Consider the following 26,120-nt stretch of genomic DNA (forward strand, 5'->3'; position numbering starts at 1 on the left):
AGCTTTTCTCTTCATGCTAGTGGTACACGTAAAACTGGACGTGCATTAACCTTTTCTTCTTCAGCACTTTCCTGCATTCTTGACTAATCAATGAGTGTGCTTTCTGGGCAGGAGGGTGTGCACTAGAGACAGGCGCCTTGTACAAATAGTTAATACATTTTATTGTCATACACAGTTGAAGTCCTGATGAGCCCGACGGCCAGGGCTACCGAGTAGGTAATTACGTCCTTCGTCCTGCATTAAAACAAAATGCAAAGAGCAACGTTTGCAAAACCTTGCTAAACATAGTGGAGTCACAAAAACAATATGTGCCGAAAACCAGCTTCTTTATCAGCACAAAACCATTAAAACAGCAGAGCCTAACCTTCTCCTGCCAAAAAAACTGACAGTTATGCAACTGCACCCTCAAGCAGTGTCATTTGCCATCAGCTGGCGGTTTCGAAAACTATGTACTTGCTTCATGGAATCTCTGGCAGACACCACTACTGACATGCCATCTCACACCTACCATGTTGATAATAATATGCCTAGAGTTTTAAATGCCCAAACCAAGAGGGGCACTGTAGCGAATGGCTCTGTAAACTTCACCCATCTGGTGTTCTTTAACATGCACTGACATTGCACAGTACACGGGCATCTATCACTTCACCCCCATTGACATGCGACCGCTGTGACTGGGATTGAATCCGCAACCTTCAGGTCAGCCGCCGAGCACAGGTACCAGTGATCCATTGTGGCAGACTAGCACCTTGCCGAGTGCAAGGCAACCACGCAGGCCACATATACAGCTGCAGAACAATATCACGTGGGCAGCATACACCATGAACACACTATGCTACGCAGATCCCTTATATACTATGGGAATCAACGTTACGCAAAGAGATTATACAAAGTATGCTTGCTGCAGCTATACTCGGCAACAACTTATCTTGAGATTAGAGCGAAGGCTACGGAGGCGGGGCTGCCGCACATTCGTGTCGTTCCAAAGGTAGGACGGAAGCTTGCAGCCGATTTTGGTTTCACTTGCTCAAGTCTTTTAACACATTCAGAAAACTATACACATAAAACATGTGTATGGGAGAAACATTCCGATGGGTCAGTGTACATGTTAGTGTCATATGACAAGCATGTTTTTACTGTAGAACTAAACAGTGCGTTTGCTTCGGCACAATAACCCTCAAGTCACGAATGCCACGTTCATTTTGGAAAGCGAGTGTGCTGAAAAGGTGGTGCTGGCTAAAAAATAGAAAGAAATCAAGGCATTTATACAAAGTGCACAATAACTGTATCTCATCTACTTCTGCACGCCACCTAGTGTCTCTTAATAAATAAGGCAGCATTTACTATAGCAAGGCAAATGAGAAATTGTCAGTTAACTTAAGCACTATCCTTTTTGGCGTTGTAGCAGGCATGCACATTGATTCTGCAGCTTTCACAGTGCTGTCAAGAAAAGTTGTCGCCAAGTATAGCTGGCTATTCAGCGTCATTTCAATTGCTGCAAAGGTTTACTAGACGGACAAGTGTGAGCCGGCCATGACACTGGCAAGATGAAAGGATATTGTTTAGACACAAAGCTTAGTTTACAATATACAATGCCAACTACATGGAACATTGGAAGGCACACACACATACACATGCATACACACACACACACACGTTTTCATGAGTACGTCTTCTGTTCTCATAATCAGTGTTTATACTACACAACACCAAGAAAGATTGTCACCCGGTACACAAAAAGAAAATGGTCAGATCGACTTTTTTTTACCAGTGTTAGCCCTGTTTCAGCATAGTATAACTGCTTTCTGCATGATGACAAACATTATTCTTGCTTTGAAAACCAACACTAAACGTTCCTGGTGCCACTGCTCAATTTGAACACATCGTGCTAAATTGTAGACTCAACATCGCCACCTTGGCTGCCGATTTTATGAATCTGTAGGAACCAGAATCGTAATATACAGCAAAAACTGCGGCATAAGGCACACAAATTTTTAGCGAAACTTTATGTACATCACCCACTTTCTATCTGTGAGCCCAAGCAGCAATCGAGTAATTAGAACAGAGGATCTGACATCATTTATTGAGATACCCAGGCAGCATGACACTGAGCACCACTCCTCAATTTCGTTCCTTCCTTGCTTACAAATCTGTTCTTTGCATAACAAGCCTGTATTGCAATCTAACTAAACTCATAGTTAGCCTTTACTGCCTCTTCACTGCTATGCAACCATTACATCACCAGCTTTCTATTGGCACGCATCTTCGAAAAAGTGACATTGCATTCTTGAAAGAAAACCAGCAAATGCAAAGTTTCCAAGAAAGAAAACAAGCAAGACAGACGGCAAAAATATTTTAGTGGGGGCCAACATATGCTTGAAGAGTATCAATATTTTTTAAAAGAGTTATCATTCTAATGCATGTTATGGAAAAACTTCCTATCAAGCAACGAAGCGAAGATGCCTTTCAGCTTCGACTTACGTCTAATGGGGGCGCCAAAGTGAGTCCGAGGCCGCCGTCGCGATGCATCCCGCCTGGGGCCTTGAACTGCATTGCCGTTCTGCCGTTGATACTGTTCCTCGAGCCGACGGCCACGGGCACGCAGGAAGTGAATTAGACTGATGATCTCGGAGCTCTTGGCAGCACGGTCGCGTAGTCTCGGTCCAAACAGAAACTCTGTCGACAGCTCAGCCTCTCCCACGCCGGCTGGGCGAAGGCCGTCAAGCAGCCGCCGCTGGTCAGGTGCCACTCGTTTGAGCACAGAGCTGCGGCGCTCCTCCGACAGGGACTCAAATGCCTGGCCCAGGTGGGCCAGTGCTGCCCCTGTCCGCTCAGCAACAGCCTAGCAGAGAGGAGGGAAAAAACACAATCCAAGAAAACTGTTTCCTTAAGGAGCTTCACATTGAAGAGGCCCTGCAACATTTTCTGAACACGGTCAGTAAATTCTGCCCAACGGCAGTGGTGGCTCCTGTGAATATGGAAGCCAGACATTACAGTGCAGCACGTGGCATGGAATTCACAATCGAGTTTTGACTTCGGCTAGAAATGTTCCACTCTTCCCTCAGTAATTAATGCCATAATCTCAATTTGGCTGATGGCAACTGTTTAATTTGAGCATTACGAGATGCCCAGTTACCATGGCCACTGTGATGTGCCTGCACTCTGCCTTATAGTGCGAGAGTTAAACACAATACAGAATTATACCAGCACACTCTGATACTCTGATCACTCCGAAAGGAAGCCACACACCCAAAAAAAATGTAACAGCTCAAGGTCATGGCATGAACTAATGTACGGACACAGCCCTCTAATCCCTTGTGTAGCTTTAAGTGCGCTCGCTCAGATGAAAGAAAAGAGCAAGCACTGAAAACATGCAACAAATCCAAGCAACACCGCTCGTACTTGATGGATTCTAAAAACATTAACAGTTGTTTCACGAGAAAGATCGACAGTGAGGTCATTCAATGATTACTTGAAAAAGTGTTGAAGGGCCCCATTAGTCTGCAACAAAAGCCGTATTTACACGACTGTACTCCAACGTAAGTCGACCACCCTAAAATTGCACAAAAAAAAAGGGGGGAGCACCAGCCCATTTCATAAAAAATATTTCTTTTGATATTCCGTGAAGCCACCAGCGTGCCAAGGTGCCTTCGCGGCAGTGCCTAAAAGCTGTGCATGAAAGTTAGCTTCGCGAAAACACACTGGAATCACTTTCAGACAGACTTTACAACCTAAAATAGATATTTAGGTCGAACCACCAACTTCCGATTTCAAATTGAGACAAAATGGGTAGACCTACAATTGCGTAAATACAGTAGGTTTCACTGAAAACATTGAGACCACCATCTTAGGGCACTGACTTGGCTAGGCAGCCCGAAAAGCGACGTGCCTTGTGACTAGAAACAAATCTATTCCACTAAGAAACTGTACCCTGTCCACAAATGCATGCGGGAGAATGGTACGTGCTGGTACCACCGTGGCAGCCACATTTGGGTACTAGCAAAACGAGAAGCTGTTACTGCAGCATCACATGCAACCTGGCTTTGTAAAGAGACCCATTTCTACGGCATACAGCCCGCTTCACACGCATGACATTGCAGTGGGGCCAGCGCTGCAGTCACACACCCACAGCAGCTCAGCTACCAGTTACCACTATCCAAATGCCTTTCAGCTTCGACTTAAGTATAATGGGGGCCCCAAAGTCAGTTCGAGGCCGCCACCACGATGCACCCGGCCTGGGCACATGTTGATATCAGATACATTCATTTATCACCACAGAAACTTCATTGCAGGAAAAATAAAAGGGGGCACTGCAGAGCTTGGCCTACACTTCTGTCTGCAGATTGTATGGCATGAATGTTCAGTACATACTACTCATTAAATGGAAGCTGTAGGGCCAAAAAAATATGTTCTATTTACCAAGAGATGAATAGGGGTGCAGAATTCAAGCACGAAAACAATCGTATTTGAAGCAGTTCAATTTCAACAGCACACCATTTGGAACGATGACTATAGCCAATAAAACAACAGGTGTTCTGAACCGATTTGAATAAATGGTATATGTTGAACACTCATGAGCAAAATCCCAGCTTGACACCAATTTTTTTGCAAATGTTCAACATGATGTAACATTTGCTCGAATGGCTTTACAACACCCATTCTTGTTTTACTGCATACAGTTGTCATTCTAGATTACTCTAATATGCTGATTTACTCAATAGTTTTCTCAGTTTAGGAAAAAGAATTGCTGCCAACAATGCATACAAAGTGCTCGACATGTTAAAAACAACACTGAACGAGAAAATGTGTAGGTAGCCACGGTTCAGCGCTTTTGTTGGGCTGCCAACAGACTGTGATGGCCACTGTAACTCATGTGTGTGCCTATAGACGTTTGGGCCCAATAACGAGCAGGCACACTTTCGTCTGAGCAAGCAGCCTGCGCATCGATCTCCAAGTGTCCATGCCCCTCAGCACTAACCACGTGACATGGTGTCAGAAGTGGGATGGTGAAGCAACAGAAACAATTACACTTTTAAAATCAGCACACAAATATACATACTCAGCAAGTTTAATTAAAGCTGACTAATGCTTATATAAATGTTAAAGTACACTGTCCCATCAAAACCTCAGGTAGTCGGCATTAATACAAAGAAAAAACATAATCAGGCTGCTTGGTTGGTGCAGTTGAAGCCCCGTTCAGGACCACACTGACTATTGCAACTCGTCGGAACTGGTCAAGGGTTACCAAATGGCTTCACAAGTGCAGTTTGGAGGGTCGTGCCTCCCATGACGAAATAATCAATCCCCGCCACTGTGTACAGCATATCTGCATAGGTGCCTTGGCACGCAAGACCCCGGAATTTTTTTCAATTACACGAACGAGTAGGTAATCAGTCATTGACCTTGCCAATTCAAAGCACAGAAAGTTGGTACGGCATGCGAAACCAACCTGTCGAGTCACATGAGGACCCGAGCGATCGCAGCAGTCTAGAAGATCCACCAGGGCCCCAACTGCTCCCATCACCGACGCCTGCATGCAGCGGAGAGATTGGTCCCGTCCCCGATCCAAGCCAATAGCCCGGAAGCGACTGTAGCCCTCAAATTCGGGGTTCAGCCGAGGCACCTAGTGTGGGCAAGTAAAAGCACACTTGCAAAACTTGCACACACAGATGATCCACGCTATAAACACTGGACGAGCAACGAACTACAATTGAATGAAAACGGTCTCACAGTCTGGAGGTAATAAAAGGTAAAGATTCCCTAGATATTCACTTGGTTGGGGGTAACAATTCAAAGGAGATGATATAATTGCAATGAAAGCTTATTTTATATATCTAACACTACAAGAAGGAATTCAACAACACAAGCACAATCTTTGTCTATTAAAAAGTGATGGCAGCAAAGTCCACTGGATAGTCTCAATAGTAGTGATGTGGTCAACGAAGAAAAAAAAAATTATGTTTGGCAACCACTCCTCCTAGAACCTGGGCATATACAATAGGCATTGGGAAACACCAACTGGAACGCTGTGTCCACTGCCTCCTGTCTACCGCCAAGGCTTAAAACAAGCCTCTGCAACACCGCAAGTACTGTCAGCATCAAATTAAACCCGAACAGCAATAAGCCTTTGCGATAATACAGTGCGCTTTGTCCAGTTATCACGATTGACAGGCGCACGCATCCTGTTCAGCAGCTATGCGCATATATGCGTGCCTGTCCATGGTGGTGAGAGGAAGGCACTCACTATACCATCACGAAGGCTTGCTGCTGTTCGGGTTTCATTTAATGCAGATAGTACATCAAGAGAGCTTGTGCCATACAATAGCTATACGTCTCGGCCCTTCTCACCTTTGAACCTGCACTTTCAATCACCTTTTCAGCTGCTTTAACATCAAGAGCTTTAATCCCAAAACAGACTGCCATCAGTGGAGTCAACAGTTTGACCGTACAGTTTGGTTGAAACTTTCGATGGTCTGATCAGATAACTTTTCACACTTTCAAAGGCAATTCAAAGGGCGGCACTGAGTTCAGCCAACTTGAGTAGATAACTCTCATGGCATCAAGTAAAGAGCACAATTGTCAGGCAAGAAAAAAAAAACTTATTAGAGTTGTAATGGTGCATACATTAATAGTGCGTTTAATAGTTTAGTAAATATTGCCACGTTCCATTTCACAAGTTTTTGTTATCGTTCCGAAACACCACACGATTCTCGGCGCAAACCGCGGGTTTCGAGAAGGTTCCGGACTGTAGTAGATCATTTCGATAAGATCACGCCCACTGTGCGAACAGTACACATTGTTCTGGAACCTACGCCACCGCCAGCAATAACGCTAGAACATTCGACGGCAAGAGTATAAATGCCGACGCGCTTCGCCGCTTGTCAGTTGTTGATCGAAGGCCGACGCTGCGTTCGCCGCTATCAGTCCGAGACTGCTATCTGTGCAAGACTGCTGCTGTAATTAGACTTTCCCTTTACCGGGCACACGTTCGCCCAAATAAACAGTTAAATCCCAACACGAAGTTTTCTGTCTTTGGCCACGTCACGACCCCGTGACATCTGGTGGAGGTGCTGCTTCGTTCATGTACCGGACGCCCCCGTCAAGCCGTGAACCCAGCCCCCTTCACGGAGAAGACACTGACGCCAACCAAGAGCAGCGAACGAGCCGCCAACAGCAAGGTCTCCCATCGAAGTACGGCCTGCTACAAGACAAGGCACGGAAGACCAAGACCATGACCTCGACTGCAGCGACAATGACAACCGGAGCGTCCCAGCCCGCGATCATCATTCATCAACCGAGGGAACCACCAATGTTCCATGGCTCATCGTTTGAAGACCCGGAAACCTGGCTAGAAACATACGACGTGGCCGCCCTCAACCACTGGGACAACGAAGAAAAGCTCCGTCGTGTGTACTTCTACCTGGAAGACACTGCAAGGACCTGGCTAGAGAATCGGGAGTCCACACTCCGAACGTGGGATGTCTTCTGCGGCGCATTTCTTCAAACGTTCGCAAGCGTCGCTCGCAAAGAGAGGGCCGCTGCTCTACTCGAGACCCGGGTTCAGCTACCAAACGAAAAGGTTGGAATTTTCACAGAGGAGATGACCCGCCTATTCCGTCACGCTGACCCAGACATGCCTGAGGAAAAGAAAGTTCGTTTCCTCATGCGAGGGGTCAAACAGGAGCTCTTCGCGGGACTAATGAGGAATCCACCGAACACCGTCCAAGAATTTGTATCCGAGGCGGCCACCATCGAAAAAACGCTGGACATGCGCACCAGACAGTATAATAGTCGCCTGACTCCAGAATGCACTGCTGCTCAAGCCAGTGACTTCGACGACCTGCGTGAAACGATCCGAGCGATCGTGCGGGAAGAGGTGCGCAAACTGTTGCCTTCGGCGCAGCCTCACGTGGATTCGATCGCCGACATTGTGCGAGAAGAAGTCCGGCAATCGCTTCGAATTCCCGAAAAACCGCCGCCCGAGCCAGAAACTATGAGCTACGCCGCTGCAGTGCGCCACAACGCTCCTCCCCGTCCACGCCAAAACGCCGCCCCGTCACACTTCCGTCGCCAGACGCCACCGCCGCCACCACCCCAACCGACGTTCTACCGTTCCCCAGCGGGCCAGCGCAGTGCACCGAGAAAAACGGACGTTTGGCGTGCACCTGACAACCGCCCGCTCTGCTACCACTGCGGCGAGGCCGGGCACACATACCGCCGTTGCCAGTACCGACAGATGGGACTGCGTGGCTTCGCCGTCAATGCACCGCGTCCGCAGCCAGGAGATCGGCCACGTGACATCGCCGACTACCTGGCAGGAACTCAATGGACACCACGAAGTCCTTCCCGTTCGCCGTCACCCAGCCGCCGCATGTCACCGCACCCCCGGCAGTACTCTGGCCCAACGCGGGGCCGGTCTCCTAGCCCGTATCCGGGAAACTAAGGGCAGCAACCGATGGAGGTGCGGTTGCTGTGCGACGAACTACCGAAGATCCTCCGACAACGACGCCGACGCGACGGAGCTTTTTGAACACAACCCCAACCAGGAAAAGCCCTGAAGGCAAAAGCTCACTTACCGAAGGTGGCCGGACGACGCAACATGGAAGCAGCGGAACAAGCCGACGCAGCCGTGACCCGACGCCACGCCCTAACTGTAATGCGAGACGGCGAACCAGCGACCTCGACGTTCTTATCGACGGCCACAGTGCGACTGCTCTCGTCGATACTGGAGCCGACTATTCTGTCATCAGTGGGTCGTTCGCCGCGAAGTTAAAGAAAGTTAGGACAGCTTGGAAAGGCCCTGAAATCCGCACAGCCGGAGGTCATCTCGTAACACCTGCAGGAATCTGCACAGCGAGAGTCGCCATTAACGGCCGTATTTATCCTACAGACTTCGTAGTCCTACAGCGTTGCTCGAGAGATGTCATTCTTGGCATGGACTTCTTATGCCTCCATGGTGCTGTCACCAACCTAAAAACAAGGTCGATAACGTTATCCACAGAAGAAGCACTACCGCCGCGCACGCCGTCAGGACACCATGCCTTGAATGTGCTGGAAGAACAAGTCACCATTCCGCCTCGCTCAAGCGTCATTATTTCAGTCGGCGCTCCTAAATCACCTGACTTGGAAGGCGTCGTTGAAGGCAGTCAGCATCTGTTGGTCACCCGAAATATTTGCGTCGCAAGAGGAATTGCAGAGCTGCGGGGAGGCAAAGCAACGGTTATGCTCACGAATTGCAGCAATGAGTACAAACATGTGAACAAAGGAACAACGGTCCCATACATCGAAGAAATTGTCGAAGCCACCAGTGCTTTCGCCCTCGCCGATTCTGCGGAACCTGCTCAGAGGAACCAAGCCCCTCCCATAGCTTTCGACGTCAATCCCAGACTTCCGAACGATAAGCAAGAACAGCTCAAGGCCCTGCTTCTGCAATACGAAGATTGCTTTTCGTCGTCATCGAAAATTCGGCAGACCCCAATCACGAAACATCGAATCATAACCGAAGAAAATGCCAGACCACTCCGTCAGAGTCCGTACAGGGTTTCGATGCGAGAACGTGAGGCAATGAAGAGACAAGTTGATGAAATGCTGCGAGATGACATTATCCAGTCGTCCAAGAGTCCGTGGGCATCCCCCGTGGTGTTAGTGAAGAAAAAGGATGGGACCCTACGTTTCTGCGTCGATTATCGCCGCCTGAACAAAATCACAAGAAAGGACGTGTATCCTCTCCCACGAATAGACGACGCCCTTGATCGGCTCCATAACGCCAAGTACTTCTCGTCAATGAACCTCAAGACTGGCTATTGGCAAATCGAAGTCGACGAAAGAGACCGAGAGAAGACGGCGTTTATAACACCGGACGGCCTCTTCGAGTTTAAGGTGATGCCCTTCGGCGTTTGCTCAGCGCCTGCAACTTTTCAACGCGTTATGGATACAGTACTGGCAGGATTGAAGTGGCAGACTTGCCTTGTGTACTTGGACGACGTCGTCGTGTTTTCCTCGAGTTTCGACGAGCATCTTCGGCGCCTTGAAGCTGTACTTCAAGCCATCAAGACGTCCGGACTCACACTGAAGCCAGAAAAGTGCAGATTTGCGTATGAGGAGCTCTTGTTTCTGGGGCACGTTATCAGCAAGTCTGGAGTTCGTCCCAATCCACGGAAAACAGCCGCCATCGCCGTCTTCCCGCCGCCCACTGACAAGAAAGCCGTGCACCGATTTCTGGGCCTGTGTGCCTATTATAGGCGGTTCGTGAAAAACTTCGCCCGCATCGCCGATCTTCTCACTAACCTTACCAAGGCCGACGTGGAGTTTAAGTGGGAAACGCCGCAGGAACACGCTTTCCAGGAGCTTAAACATCGCCTCCAGACGCCTCCGTTACTTGCCCATTTCGACGAATTCGCCGAGACATAAAATACATACTGACGCAAGGAGCGTAGGTCTTGGCGCCGTTCTTGTTCAGAGGGCTGACGGACTTGAAAGGGTTATTAGTTACGCCAGCCGATCGCTATCCAAAGCAGAAGCAAATTATTCCACAACAGAAAAGGAGTGCCTCGCCATCATCTGGGCTACGTCGAAATTTCGCCCCTACCTCTACGGCAGACTCTTCAAAGTTGTGAGCGACCACCGCACATTGTGTTGGCTAGCCACCTTGAAGGACCCTTCAGGTCGCCTCGCACGATGGAGCCTGAGACTTCAAGAATATGACATTACTGTCATTTACAAGTCCGGCAAAAAACACTCCGACGCCGACTGTCTCTCTCGTGCGCCTGTCGACCAACCGCTACCCAACGACCCGGATGACAACTACTTCTTAGGAACGAAAACTACCGACGACTTCGCTGAACGACAGAGGGCCGACCCGGAACTTAAGGCCCTAATAGAATACCTCGAAGGCAGCACCGCCGAAGTCCCGAAGGTATTCAAGCGCGCACTTGCGTCGTTCTTTCTACGAAACGGTCTTCTACAAAAGAAAAACTTTTCACCGCTTCGAGCTAAGTACCTCCTTGTGGTGCCTTCAGCTCTGCGACCAGAACTCCTGCAGGCCCTGCACGACGATCCGACGGCAGGGCACCTCGGTGTTTCCCGCACGCTCGCGAGGATACAAGAAAGGTACTACTGGCCACGTCTTACCACCGACGTCACTCGTTATGTGAGGACATGCCGGGACTGTCAGCGACGCAAGACATCGCCGACAAGGCCAGCGGGACTTCTGCAGCCAATTGATCCACCTTGCCGACCTTTCCAGCAGATTGGTATGGACCTACTGGGGCCGTTCCCGACGTCGGCTTTCGGAAACAAGTGGATTGTGGTAGCTACCGACTACCTCACCCGCTACGCCGAGACAAAAGCCTTGCCAAAAGGCAGTGCATCCGAGGTAGCTAAGTTCTTCGTCGAAAATATCGTCCTACGTCACGGCGCCCCGGAGGTCCTTATCACCGACAGAGGAACGGCATTCACTGCCGACTTAACTCAAGCGATCTTGCAATACAGCCAAACAAACCACCGCCGGACGACAGCGTACCACCCACAGACCAACGGCCTCACCGAGCGGCTTAACAAGACGATCGCCGACATGCTGTCAATGTACGTCGATGTCGAACACAAGACGTGGGACACCATTCTTCCGTATGTGACCTTCGTATACAACACGGCGGTGCAGGAGACGACGCAGATATCTCCATACAAATTGGTCTACGGAAGGAGCCCGGCAACGACGCTCGATGCCATGTTACCCAACGTCACTGACGAAGAAAACCTCGATGTGAGTGAGTACCTTCAACGCGCCGAAGAAGCCCGACAACTTGCGCGTCTTCGTATCAAGATTCAACAGACGACCGACAGCCACCGTTACAACCTTCGACGACGCTTCGTGGAATACCAGCCCGGTGAACGTGTTTGGGTGTGGACGCCGATACGCCGACGTGGACTAAGTGAAAAGCTTCTGCGACGGTACTTCGGACCGTACAAGGTGGTTCGAGGTCTCGGCCCACTTGATTACGAGGTTGTCCCCGACGGCAACACGAACTCTCAACGACGCCGATCGCGACCTGAAGTCGTCCATGTCGCGCGCCTCAAGCCGTTTCATGCACGTTAACAAACTGAAACAGTGGTTTTTTTTTTTTTGTATTATTGTTGTATTGTAATTTATTCATTGTACTTTCTTGCATTATTATTGTACCTTCATCTTTAGTTAAAGCATCGGGACGATGCCTTTTTTCAGAGGGGGGCAATGCCACGTTCCATTTCACAAGTTTTTGTTATCGTTCCGAAACACCACACGATTCTCGGCGCAAACCGCGCCTGCAGGTTTCGAGAAGGTTCCGGACTGTAGTAGATCATTTCGATAAGATCACACCCACTGTGCGAACGGTACAGATTGTTCTGGAACCTACGCCACCGCCAGCGATAACGCTAGAACATTCGACGGCAAGAGTATAAATGCCGACGCGCTTTGCCGCTTGTCAGTTGTTGATCGAAGGCCGACGCTGCATTGGCCGCTATCAGTCCGAGACTGCTATCTGTGCAAGACTGCTGCTGTAATTAGACTTTCCCTTTACCGGGCACAGGTTCGCCCAAATAAACAGTTAAATCCCAACACGAAGTTTTCTGTCTTTGGCCACGTCACGACCCCGTGACAATATGGTACATACTACACGTGTAAAATAAATTAGTAAATTTAATTTATAGCAGAAATTCCCATTCTCAGCAAAACAGTTAATGTCACAGGATGTCTGTACTGTGAGGGATAACTGGTAGTGTAAAAAAAAAACTCGTCAAAATTTTAACCAGCACATACCTTCAAGAAAGGCAAGTTTGGGTTTGGGTAGGCTGAACGAGCCTTGCGACAGCGGCCCGCTCGCCCCCGAGCCTGCCAGCATCGACGCACAAAGCGACCGATGTAGGGCGCCACTGGACGGCTAGCATCAAAATCTTCCCCCGTCCACTGGCTCTCCTGTGCGCGCCGATAACAAGAAACACCAATTGCTCACTTTACTTGTCACAATACAGCAAAGCACACAATGAGAATATGAGAGTTTCTGTTCTTGAGTTATCGAATGCCTTCAAAAATGGACTTCATATAAGTGGACGATTGTTACAGTGAAACTAAATGAGGCATTCATTGCGACAAAAGAATGTGTGATTTAGCTATTTTTATAATGAAAGAAAAAAGAGAATATCCACATTGTTACCCAAATTTCAAATATTTTCTGTTACTTCCAGATGTTTATGGATAGAGTGAAAATATAAAAAATTAATTTGAAAAATTTATCACAACTGCAGTTGTCTAGCGTGCACTCGCAAAAAAAAAATTGGGTAGTACTTTATTCAGAACGTGGCATTGCGACGAGAGTTTTGCAGTCTTATTTCCTGCAACAAATACAAAAATAAACGTGGAGGTTTTACATGCCTAAACCGCAATATGATTATGGTGCACACTGCGGTGGCAGGCTCTGTAAATTTGGACCAGCCAGCATTCTTCACTGTCCACCTAAACCTAGGTGCACAAGCCTCAAGCACTTCATTGTCACCAAAACGCAGCCGCCCCTGTACGGATTTGATCCTGCAACATTTGTCTTAGCAGTCGAACACCATAACTACCGGACCACAACGTGGGGCGATTGGAACACAAACAATGGTGCTGCTGCATAAAGGAAGCGTAAGACCTTCAGATTACACAGCATTGCATTCCGCATGCTACAATCTAAGAAAAAAAAAGTACTTGGGGAGCATTTTCCCCACACAATTATAATATTCATCAGGCTTGTTGGAGTTTTCTTTCATAAGAGCCCAGCTCTCCCCACTTCCCTACCACGATGGCTGTCACGCTGGTAACTCGTACGCTTGTACCCAGAAAGTGCCAGAACTGCAGTGACAACAAAGGAAAGCAGATGACAAGGTAGATGTAGGTAGATGACAATCATAGCTGTGAGGCAGCAATACTCCCCAAATACTTTACTTTTCCTTATAGAGTGTACTTTAAAAGCACGAGAAGGAAGGAAAAGGGGGAGGGAGGGATGGCATTGGATCATCACCGCTGCCACGTGTACAGTTAAAGTGCTCTTGCAGGTCAATGGAGACTTCAGTCGTTGCCACACAACCAGTACACAAATAGATATTTTTGTTAACTACACAATTTAGAGATTCTAGTATGTTGTGTCACAAACACACAAATCTATTGTTATTGTGCCTGAAGGGCAAAAGCATGAATCAAAGGCAGTCTGAAAAACTTACATTTCTTCACATCCTCGTATTTCATTAATGTATTCAATTGCTGTATTTCTATCATTCACGTAATTTCTATATGACTGCAACTTCCACATGCCATTGCTTTTCGCCTGAATAACTTTTGTGATCCTGCACAGAGGGTTGCAAGACTATGGGAGCTAGTTCTGCATCTACATCACTACCAATCCTTATTGTACCTATAGATAGCTTGCACGCGGGATCATGGACCCAACTTCGAAAGAAATTGGGACTCCACGATGGCGGCTTTGATGACAAACAACTTGCGTCTGTGAGAAAACGGCGCAGTAGAAACGTCTCTGTGCATGAATAATGAAAGAACCTGCAGCTGATTTTTCGAGAACATGAATGAGACATCGGAAGCAACGCGTCCCCACATGCTGGTGCTCCAGCATGGTGCTTTCAGCAACGTCGGCATCCTTAGCCAATAGTGTGGTACTGGCCACTCCATTTGGTTGTTTTGAAATTCCTTCCTTTCTTTACATATTCTTGGTGAAAGGTCAAAAGTTTTTGTGTCCGCACTTTCATGCCCCTGATGTTAAGAGCAGTGGTGCTTTGAAACAAACCACATGCTCACGTTTTCACTGTGGCATCAGAACATCACAGACGTCTAAACTCAAGTGTTGGCCTTTGGTTTAATAAATCATGGTAACTATAAAGGCAATATTTTACAGTACTGGGATTAGTAATCGAGTAACTTGTCCCACGCAGCCCTGGATGCCAGAAGAGCATTCTGAATAACCAAGTCACGGCACAGGACCACATTAAAGGACGCCTGGCAGCATATTTAAAATTTTGATATGTCTTTTTTATTATTATTGTACTGTATGTAAGTACTCCTAACTAGTAAAGAGTGCTATACATTGCCTTTAGTACATTTTAATGTGGTTTTAAAATAAACAGTGATTATCCAAGCTGGCAGCCACATCGCAATATCACCACTAGTATGATGTAGGTCGGGGACTTCGTGCAACATTCCAGGAGTAAAGTAGGTATTGTTGATAACACAGAAGATTTTTGAATATCCCGACTGATACTCAACTAGGGCTAACGTTCTTTGCCCTCTCGCTCTACTGTCTGACCGCTGTCAAAGTGGTCCTGGCTTTTTACCTATTGAATGCCTTTCTTTTTCCAAAGGGGCACCCTTGTGATGGCCAAATAATTGCATAATTGGCTGAAATCATACCAAAGCACCCCAATAGTTTCGTTCTTTACTATGCGCAGGGCCTCAATTTGAAAACTACACTTTTAATGTTGCCAAAGCTTGATCGCAAGTTGTCTTAGACACTTTAATATCAGTACTTTAGTGGCACCTTAAATGATAGCAATTAAAATGCTAACACCAACTATATGATACATTAGAGCATTCACGATTCAACTTTGAGACTATCAGGGACTGTAAAAACACAATAAAAAAAGTTAACAATTTTATTTCGAAGTCCTATTTGACAAGGAAAAAAATTTCCACAATCTCCACCTCCCAATGCTTTGAAATCTCGCTGCATCTTGCTCTCTCAAATGTTGCATGGTCTGCACACTGAATTCGTTGCATTTTCAGCACTGTGAACCTCATCAAGCCATGCCCACATTTTTTTTAAGGGGAGATGCGATTCGAAAAAGATGTGTTGTGAATCTGTAGGCTTTTATGCCGATTTCAAATGTGTAATTAGTTTTGTAGAAAGTTGCACAGTTTTCGTTTTGTGTCATGACAATGTGTAAAATATAGTTGGTTTTAGACAAACTTTTTATGCTATTAAACCTTTATGGTTTTGAGCAATTGCAGGCACATATTGCTCCTTATTAACAGTAGAATGCAAATAACTATCAAGAAAGTGTGTATAAGACATTTGGACAAGACAAATTGTAATGTGAAAATTCCTACAGCCCATACTAATTTGCATGCGTTATCTTTGCAATAACTTACAGGCAATATAAATTTATAAAGGAGATGCTTGAACCCTTCACATGTTAAGGAATATCTGGGCAAAAGTTCATCCTGATATGGCTATCAGAAGTACCGAAAGCATGATGTCTAACCTTAAGAGATTGCCCCAAAATGAATCTAGAGAAAAACACATGATGTCTAACCTTAAGAGATTGCCCCAAAATGAATCTAGAGAAAAACACATTTTAAAGATTTAAAGGCCAACTCCGCAGCTTTTCCGATTATGTCAAGGTAATGGTGTTTCTATGTTCCTGAGACAATCTTGTCACGAGCCCAATAGCTGAAATGCTCAGAAAATTTGAAAATAATTTTTAATAATAAAAAAGGTATAATACCGAAACCGAAACCCAACCGGGTGCTCTGTTAGCATATGACGTACTATTTGGTAAGTACCGGGGGCCGTACACTGGTGCCCCCAACGTGGTATATAAAAACTGTGAAAGCCATACCAGTGGAGTGCCGGCCAAACACCACAGAGGAAGGAAGAACGCTTCCCTGTGCTATAGCCGTGCCGAATACCGCCGCCATCGCCTCGTGGCCAGCACAATAAACGCTGCAGTGGCTAAAGTAGCGATGCCATCAGCTGCGTCACTTCCGTTGACATGCCAAACACGATGCCACATAGAGTGTTGCCATTAATTCTGGCAAGCAAGGTGAGCTTTTCGAGGCAATCTTTAAAATTCATTTGAAACAATCAGCGCATCCCACAAACCTGCAATTTGGCATAAATGACAAATGTGCAAAGGAATGTACCCAGCGAATTTCATTGAGATCCATTGACCTCGAAAAATCGCCGGAGTTGGCCTTTATGTCAAAGCTCACCTATGGGACAAACGTTTTTTAAAATGACTTCTCCCACCATGAGAGCTTGGCAATCGGTTATTTTGAGCATGCATGTGGCTTGAGTAAACTCCCCATGCAAAATGCAATGAGAAGCAGCCAGGTGATTATTTCCAGGGGACTCTAGACAATGAACTCTCTGTAGTCTTTTGGGTAGCAACCTTGTTTTCTTTAAAAGTGATTTTAACCTACTTCGAGTTGAATTACAATCTTCAATTTTTCCTATGTGATAGTTGAGCAACTAAGCTTGTGAGGGCAAATGAATATTAAAAATATCCGATTTCAGAAAAAAAAAAGTGTTCAACCACCATCTCTCCTTAAGGAAGGCAACTAACTGTAAATCCAATACGATGGGCTATAGAACAAAATGAGTGTGAATGACCTCATATGTGACAAGTCAGACCTGAGTGATTTCAGAGATGTCACCTCCACCTCCCTCATCATCATCCTCGGCAAAGAAGCTGTGCAGGAACTGCGACCCAAAGGAGGCTGTAGAGGACGAGGCTGCTGGCATGCCTCCAGCTGGCTGAAGCTGCAAAGCCTGGCTGTTCTCAAGGACGCGATGTAGCAGTGGCCGCAGCGTCTCCATCTTCTGTGAAAGCACAAGCAGCGACGACTCCAGAGCATCCAAACGGGTTTCCGGAGTCGCAGAATGAGCTGGTGTTGACATGGCAATTACGCTTTGCTACCTTGAATCTCCCAAGTGCCGCAAACTGCAAGTGAGAGGAAAGAGAAAAAGCTTGATGGTGTAACTGTGCAAGAACTAACGGGGACGCAGTTACACCATGAACCAGTACCAACTGGGCCAACTTACCACTCTTCTGCGAGAAAAAAACTTCTCATAAATGGCACGGGACCATCTGTTAAGTGGCACATGCCACCATTCCTTTACATAAAGTTCAATATAGGCTAGAAGCCTTGAATATGCAACAGTTTGCAGACATAGCTGGTGCACTACCTGAAATTTACAGCGAAGACTAGACAATCACACAAGGAGGGCACCACATACATGGACAGTCTTGCCAAGCTCAAACAAAATTGCTGGCCAAGATCATCACACCCAGTATTCTTTTATCAGCACATTAAGTCAACTTGAACCTCAGACACCAGTTACAACTGCAAAGTACATGTAAGTACTAAAGTTCAGCAGTTGCACACAAAAATAAGGAAGAAAAAAATGCACACAGTGGTTATGCTACTGTCAACACTGGTAAGCTTTCAATGAGCTGTGGCTGTCATCAACTGGGCAGCACTCTAGCATGCAAATTATGTGATGACCAGCATGACAAATCATAACATAGAGAAGAATATCACTCCATTTGATTGATTTGTGGTGTTTAACGTCCCAAAACCACCATATGATTATGAGAGACGCCGTAGTGGAGGGCTCCGGAAATTTCGACCGCCTGGGGATCTTTAACATGCACCCAAATCTGAGTACACGGGCCTAGAACATTTCCGCCACCATCGGAAATGCAGCCGCCGCAGCCGGGATTTGAACCCGCGACCTGCGGGTCAGCAGCCGAGTACCTTAGCCACTAGACCACAGCGGCGGAACAGAATATCGCTCCATAGAATTTGCATGGCATCAGTGCATTTGGCATAGACTACATTGGCGCAGCCAAATTGGGGGTTTGAGAGGTCACCCCCCTCTCCCCCCCCCCGCCCTTGAAAACAATTTTTTTGCTACACCCCTATTTAAATGTGAAAAAGTGCAGTACGCGATTGCCAACGCAGAACAATGAAACAAATGCGTTACGAGCCCTCGCGGCCCAGCAGCAAACACAGGACTTACTGCCGTATTCAGAAACGCTGCTTGACCTGAAATTTACTTGCCACCCACTCCAATGCAGCACAAACGCGTTGTCTTTAGGCGGTGCCAAGGCAGCACAAATGCACAGACGCGTTTAAAAAGGGCGGTTTAAAGTCGAAGAGCGTTTTTGAATAATCAGAGACGCTGCTTTACTTGACTTGCCACCGACTTAACGCAGCACAAACGCGTTTCGAACGCGCTGTCTTTAGGCGGTGCCAAGGCAGCACAAACGCGTTTCAAACGTGCTGCATTGAAGGCAATTTTCAAGTCAAGGAGCGTTTCCGAATACTCCGCAGTAAGAAATACTCCGACTTGAAACCACTTTTAATGCAGCGCGTTTGAAACGCGCCTGTGCGTTTGTGCTGCCTTGGCACCGCCTAAAGACAGCACGTGCGAAACGCGTTTGTGTTGCATTGAAGTCGTTGGCAAGTCACTTTCAAGTCAAGCAGCGTAGTGTATGGTCTCTTCACCAAGCAGACAGCCAGTACGTTCGTGTTTGGTAATGCGGACAAATTTTACGGCAGGAGTAAAGCTTTATCCAGCATTTCCATTAAAATACAGGCGAACATTAAACAAATTTTTCCCATGGAAAAGTTCAACCACGAGACACGAGTAATGGACAAGTCAGTGCCGTCACTGAGAAGTGTTAGGTTCTGTTGCACCGGCTCGCATCACAAGAAAACTCCCCAATGTGGATGCGACTGTCCCACGCGGTTTTTTGCGGAGCTTGCTATGCGAATTACAGAGCGATAAACTAATCGCGAAGCAACTGCGAAAGCGTTCAGGTAACTAGACAAGCCCCATGCAACGTCGTGAAGGGTACGGGTTCACTTACCAACGGGAAAACGACGAGAGCTTGACAGTCAATGACGGCACGCAAGTGGAAGTGAACACACGAGCCTGTTAATGCACACAAACGAGCGAAACGGCCCGCGGCGAACACATCAGAAGCAAAAGACGAACCTGGTTCACGCTAAACCAAATTTATACGAGGGCTCGATTCGAGATGTAAAATTGCAAACCAACTGTCAGCTGCAAAATTAAAAGTGCGAAATTGTTCTTAACAGTGTTGCCAGGTGTTGCCACAGAACACTTGCTCAACTGGATCTGCACTGGCATCAAGCGAGTTCGATATCACATCAAAATCTAAATTGACACAATGTTAATAAAATTTTTAACAAAATCAATTCAAGGTGACTTCCAGTTGATTGTCATTAAAGATGTGCTTTTCTGTCCTTAAGCAAGAAAAAAAAAAGCGTTATGTTGCAAACGCGGCCGCTGCCAATCCGAGCCAATTCCATCCAAGTCAGCTTACAGCTATTGTTTTAGTTGCAAGGTTGATTAGTTTAAGGTGCGTTGAAACTCTGTTAGCCTGTGCTATCCTTAGGGAAGATGGAAGAATTCGACGAGGAAAGAACGTGGGAGGAAGGCGACGCCGATTCACCCCTGGGCGAGGACCAGGAAGCCCTCGTGGAAGGAATCCAACAGGAGTGCATCGAAAAGTTCAGCAGCCTGGACTTCATCATGGAGCCCGGCATATTCGTGCAGCTCAAGCGCTACTTCCAGGCTGGTGGCAATCCGGAGCAAGTCGTGGACCTGCTGCTCGAGAACTACCAGGCGGTCGCACAGACGGCGAACCTCCTGGCCGAATGGCTCATCATGGCAGGGATGAAGATAACCGAGGTAAACATCTGCAGCTGGGCTATTGCGTTTGCGCGGAACGCTCTGAAAAACCCCGTTCCGTTGACGGTGCATATCCGCCGAAGTAATGTGGCCAACGTAGAAAAGCCATCGCAATGACGTTTTAGCGCCTATCGCTTGGGCTATACGTGCGAAGCTGCTTATGTCTGTTTACCGCATCTTATGATTTTCTGTGGGCTGTCGATTAGTTCGGCTGTCTTGTGCAGTCGTGTTAAAAAAAAAAAAAAAAGCAGCGTTTCTTGCACCATCAAGGTGCTACCTAGGCGAAGTTTTCCGGCTGGTTTCGTGCTGGAAGCTTCTGGTTTGTACAGGTTTCTAATAACACCATTAGGTAGCCTTCTTGTTTCTCACTGTGGTTCCAATAGGGTGCTTAATGATTGTCTGTTGGCTACAGCAGGCAGCCTGCTGACTGCACTAGTTCGAGCGTGGTGCTTGCTAGGTTTTCGTACTGGCGCACTAAAGATACTGGTTTTTTCCTGAGCACTGCAGGAACCAGTTCAAGCTAGCTGACAACTAGCAGGTTACATGCCAGGTCCAGCATCCATAAAAATTGGATGTGAAATCGTCGTCACGCCAGCACGATGTTGAACTCTTTCACTTCTTCAAATATGGGCAAAACTGGCACTTCTCTTGAAATTCCAGCTTCAACTTATACGGATGTGCAGCTACGTAATCGCAGCGAGGGCTGTTTCTGCTCACTGTTTATCACTCGCGACCTTTGGCGAGGCAGGTTCAAGGACTGGTGGAGGACCACCTGAAGCAGATGATCCTGAAGCACTTCGACCCGAAGAAGGCCGACTCCATCTTCAACGATGAGGGTGAGACGCCCGCTTGGCTGACGGAGATGATTGAGCACCCCACGTGGCGCTCACTTATCTACAAGCTGGCTGAGGAGTACCCTGACTGTCTCATGCTTAACTTCACCATCAAGCTGATCTCGGATGCGGGATTTCAGGTAGGGGAATGGGAGGGACTGCCCTCAGAGCACTAAGTTCATATTCATATCGCCATCCTATCGCCTTGTTTCAACTGGTTTCCATCATGTTGGCCACTCAATTTACAAGAATGTGCAACCCTGTAGGGGTAGTAGCTCGATAAAAGAACTACCTTGTAATTCAGCTGATCTTAGAGCAATAAGATGATCCACATTGTCAGGATACCCTGTCAGATGTAATTTGAAAGTGTGAGCACTTTGAGTTGAAGTGCAAAACTCTGAATGAACCAGTTGAATGTCTTCCGAGTGCTTAATGCAAACCATACAGCTGGCTGAATGCAATTTATACAGCCGGAGGGCTCCAGACTACTCAAATGTGGCGAGTTGAATATGATATCAGAAATTAAAGAAAAAATTGTGAATTTGTGTATGTATGTGTCTAAAACCATAGATATGTACACAACGACTTATAGTAAGAATCCCGTCAGCTGAGCTCTATTCAAAAGCCTTTAAAAGCATTCATTGCCGTCTAATATGCTGCTTCTTAAAAGCCTTCATTGCCGTCTCATACGCTTCTTATGTTGACGTATTGGCAAACATTGGTGTTCAACGGTTGAAGGTTACTCAACTTAAACTTCCTGCTCCATCTATAGCTCTCAGTTTTTGTTGTGTGCTAATATATCTGATATAGCAGCTTTATACTGAAGGGAAAAGATCTGCTGACATCTCTAGTGCACATGTTCAAATAGGTGACACTTTTACAGATTTCTTGACAACACTTAGCAGTGCCATCTCACTCTTGTGGCTAATTTCAGACAAAAGTGCGGGATTTAAAATACTTTCAACAATTTATGTATGAGTCGTCGCCAAAAATATCCCATTTATTAGACTAAGGAATGTGCCGTTTGAGCATTTACAGTCGAGAGCGAGTGAACTTAAAATGTTGTTTTCGTGGCAGTGTTGGGAAAACAACTGGTCGAGTGACATTGCACATGCATATACAGTTTCATCCCGCACCGTTAAAATACTACATTTATTTTATTTATTTATTTTATTTAGAAAATACTGCAGGCTAAGAATAGCCCAGGCAGGGTGGTACAGTATGAGAATATGACCAAAAAAAAAAAGCAGCAATACAGGAGGCACAAACTAACAGGTAAATATATAACACATTATGGTACAAGATCTAAGTTACTTCAAAAAAAATTTCAATACACGTTAACACGCTTTCAGATTCAAAAATCTGATGTGGTAGTTCGTTCCATTCTGTTAATGTGCAAGGAAAGAAAGAGTATTTGAAATTGTTAGTTCGAGCAAAGATAGGAGTGAAGTTTTGTGAATGATATCGTCTAGTTGGACGCGAAGATAACGAAGAAAGAATATTTGATAGCTCAAGTACACTTTTTCTGCTGGATAGATAGAAAAGAAGTTTTAGTCTTGCAGTTTTCCTGCGACATTCTAGAGTTTGAATTTTGTTATCATGTATTAGTTCAGTTGGGGAATCAGATCGGCGAAATCGGTTGAAAATAAAGCGGACAGCTTACCTTTGGATTTTCTCTAGATTAATATCTGTTTTAGTATGCGGATCCCACACCTCACATGCATATTCCAAACCAGACCTGATTATTTTATTACAAGCTAGAAGTTTAGTACTGGGGGAGAACTACTGAGTCTATGCCTTAGCATGCCTAATTTCCTACGTGCAGATGAACAAATCTTTTCAATGTGAAAAGACCAAGTTAGTTTGTTAGTGATTGTTACACCAAGATATTTGTAACTTTCTGTTAGGAAAATTGGGGTCTCTTTTATACTGTATGGGTAAATAAATGGCTGTTTCCTGTTAGTGATGCGCATGAACATAGTTTTATCAGGGTTTACATTCATTCCCCAGTGGTCACACCACGCAGATATGGCTTCGACAGATTGGTGCAGCGTTACCTGATCATTTAAAAAGTTGATTAAACGGAATAATATACAATCATCGGCAAATAAGCGGATTTCTACACCTTGTTTAGCACATGTTGTAATATCATTAATATAAATAAGAAAAAGCAAAGGCCCAAGGACACTTCTCTGGGGAACACCGGAGTTAACAGGGAGAGGGTTAGAATAAACACTGTTTATGTCAACAAACTGTGTATGTGAACTTAAATATGATTCAACCCATTTAACAATTGTAGAGGGAAAACCTACCAGATTAAGCTTGTAATATAGATTGGAGTGCTGTATTGAATCAAATGCCTTGCTGAAGTCAAGGAAAATTACATCAATTTGGCCCGATTTATCTAGTACTGAGGAGAATGAATGGACAAGAAATTAATTGGGTAGTTGTAGAAAGACCTTTACGGAAGTTGTGCTGGAATGGCGATAGAACATTTCGTGCATCTTAAGAATTTACCATGTGATTTGAAATGTTGTGCTCCAGCAGTTTACAACACGTGCTTGTAAGGGATATCGGCCTATAATTAGTTATGAGGAGATTATTTCCTTTTTTGAAAATTGGTGTTACTCGAGCGATGTGCCAATCTGCGGGTACAATGCCTTGTGATAAGGATAAGGGAAATATAACAAGAAAGCGGGAAAGCGATTCAGCATAACGTCGTAAAAATACATCAGGTATGTTATCTGGACCGCAAGAAGGTTTTGTTTTAATGTTTAGAAGCATATGAAAGATACCGTCGAATGTTATGAAGTCGGGGTCGATTTCTGCGCAGTTTCCACTGGCATTATCGAACACGCGTGGGTTAGAAAAAACAGAGTGAAAGTACTGGTTGAATTCTGTTGCTATTTTTGCCTCATCTCGAATAATTTGGTCGCCGAGCAAAATGCTGTTGGAATTTTTTTGTTTATTAAACTTTATGTAGCGCCAAAACTTGGCGGGGTCGCTTTTAAGGAATCGCGGTAATTTTACTGAATAGAATGCGTGCTTGCTAGACCGTATTTTTTCTGAAAGGGTTCCTTTCAGAAAAATACAAGATTTTTCAGAATACAGTGATCTCAATATAATTGACAGCATTAGGACTGACAGCAGCCAGTCATGAGAACTGAAGGTTATTCTTTGTCATAAGATGCTGAGTGATGCGCTTGCCACAAGCCGTTGTTTGTTTCCATCAGCCTTTCCAGCGTTGCTGTGTACTGATACTTCCCGCCATGTGCCACGCTGTTCTAGAAGCATTATTTCTCCTCTCGCAGATAAAATGCTGTTTGACAATTCGTTACTAGTGGTGACACGTGCACTGTTGTGGCCGTGGTTGCGCCGTGCAGAGTGTAACAATCTGCGGAGGTGTAGCTTTGTCGCTTTGTACACTGCTGCTGTGGGAACCTTGGTTCAGATGCTCACTCCATAAAAAAAAGATTGCTGCTCGTGCATCTTGGTGCCACCTCTTGGACGTTTGCTGAATTTTTTTTTTCTCCAACTCTCACTGTCTATGCTCTTGCAAGCTTCCTTTGCAGTGATGAGAGTGTTTATTCTGCTGCCATGCTTTTCCCAGAACAGCATCTTCCGGCTGTTGCATCTCTTGTTTGGTGCTTTATCTAGTCTCATTTTCTCCTTCTTCCGGAGCGTCTCTGTATGATCGTCTTGAGATGGCTGCTCGCACAGTGCCTTCAACTGCCGAATAGAGCAGCAGTGGCTCCTTTGTATCTAGGTGCAAGAAAACCTCGGGCTTGGAAGCTGGCAGTTCTTTGTCTTAGCAAAAGGCAGGTTTGACTGCCCCATTTTACAGCGAAAGCTGTTATGATATCAAAACTCGGGTGATGCGCGTCACCATAGCTGTTCGCCGCCTCCGCCGGTCCGTAACCACTATCGCAAAATAAGAAAAAAAAGCCTCGTACCAAGGACACAGTGGAGCTCATACCTGGGTCCGCTGCGTGCCAGCGCAGTATTCTACCACTGAGCCATGCTGGTGCTTGGGACTTGTTCGCAAGCTTGCCTTAGGCAGGCTTAGTGTCGGAAAAGGAATCGCGTTAATACGAGTTATAAAGTGCTTTACAACAGGAAAAAACAGTGAGGCGTCACACAATGCAAATAGCGAACGAGTGGGTCGTCCAATGCTCCAACCCATTACAACAGCTTGCTTTTGATCACCTATTAACTGTGGCACATACCCACTTCAGGCATAATTCCTCTTCGTCGTTAGCCACTGCATGAACAAATGGCACATAATTCCTTACAAGTGTTTAGCGGATACAACGCTTCTCAGAAAAATGACCAAAGAAAGCATAGCGAACCCACAAATTATTATTGTTAATGCCGTAGTGAGTACCCAGCAAGTGTGCTTGCAGCAGTTACCCAATGAGTGTTTAGAAAAAGCTCTGAAAGGCTGCTCTTCTAGCTTTTGCTGTGACTGCGCTGCGCCTTCCGTGCAGGCCTCGCGTTTTTTTTTCTGACCCTGGCACAGCTGTATCATCGCAAAAGTGTAGCGCGTGCCGAGAGAATAGTGCCTTCTACATTTTTTATAGTTTTTTATAATTTGCTGCATCTCACACTTGTCGGATAGGAATGTCGGGAACATAACTGCCATTCCATTTGCCATAATAACTGTCATTTTTTCCATTTTGCATAACCAACAATAAACCTTTGTGCTACTTTTTATGATATACAAAGGAAAAACCCAAAACTAGGGATGCGTAACTTCCGAAAC

General features: G+C 46.0%; 2 protein-coding genes across 2 annotated transcripts in view; one reads left to right on the top strand and one right to left on the bottom strand.

The window, feature by feature from the left end:
- Positions 1-137: 137 nt before the first annotated feature.
- Positions 138-19,925, bottom strand: LOC142785093 (uncharacterized). The gene is made up of 6 exons (XM_075883504.1): positions 19,678-19,925; positions 17,433-17,742; positions 12,797-12,952; positions 5,450-5,623; positions 2,482-2,842; positions 138-234 (listed from the first exon to the last, which is right to left on the bottom strand). Exons 2-6 carry the CDS (start codon positions 17,697-17,699, stop codon positions 221-223), a joined length of 972 nt encoding a protein of 323 aa, XP_075739619.1. The 5' UTR covers positions 17,700-17,742; positions 19,678-19,925; the 3' UTR covers positions 138-220.
- A 205-nt stretch (positions 19,926-20,130) lies between these two features.
- The window catches only part of LOC119178742 (negative elongation factor complex member TH1), a 29,028-nt gene continuing 23,038 nt past the window's right edge, over positions 20,131-26,120 (top strand). Inside the window, exons 1-2 of the mRNA XM_037429975.2 lie at positions 20,131-20,525; positions 21,274-21,498. Of these exons, the coding sequence (XP_037285872.1) occupies positions 20,235-20,525; positions 21,274-21,498 (516 nt within the window). The 5' untranslated portion in view covers positions 20,131-20,234. The remainder of the gene's footprint in view (positions 20,526-21,273; positions 21,499-26,120) is intronic.

Source organism: Rhipicephalus microplus, unplaced genomic scaffold, assembly GCF_043290135.1.
Source record: "Rhipicephalus microplus isolate Deutch F79 unplaced genomic scaffold, USDA_Rmic scaffold_18, whole genome shotgun sequence".
NCBI lineage: Eukaryota > Metazoa > Arthropoda > Arachnida > Ixodida > Ixodidae > Rhipicephalus > Rhipicephalus microplus.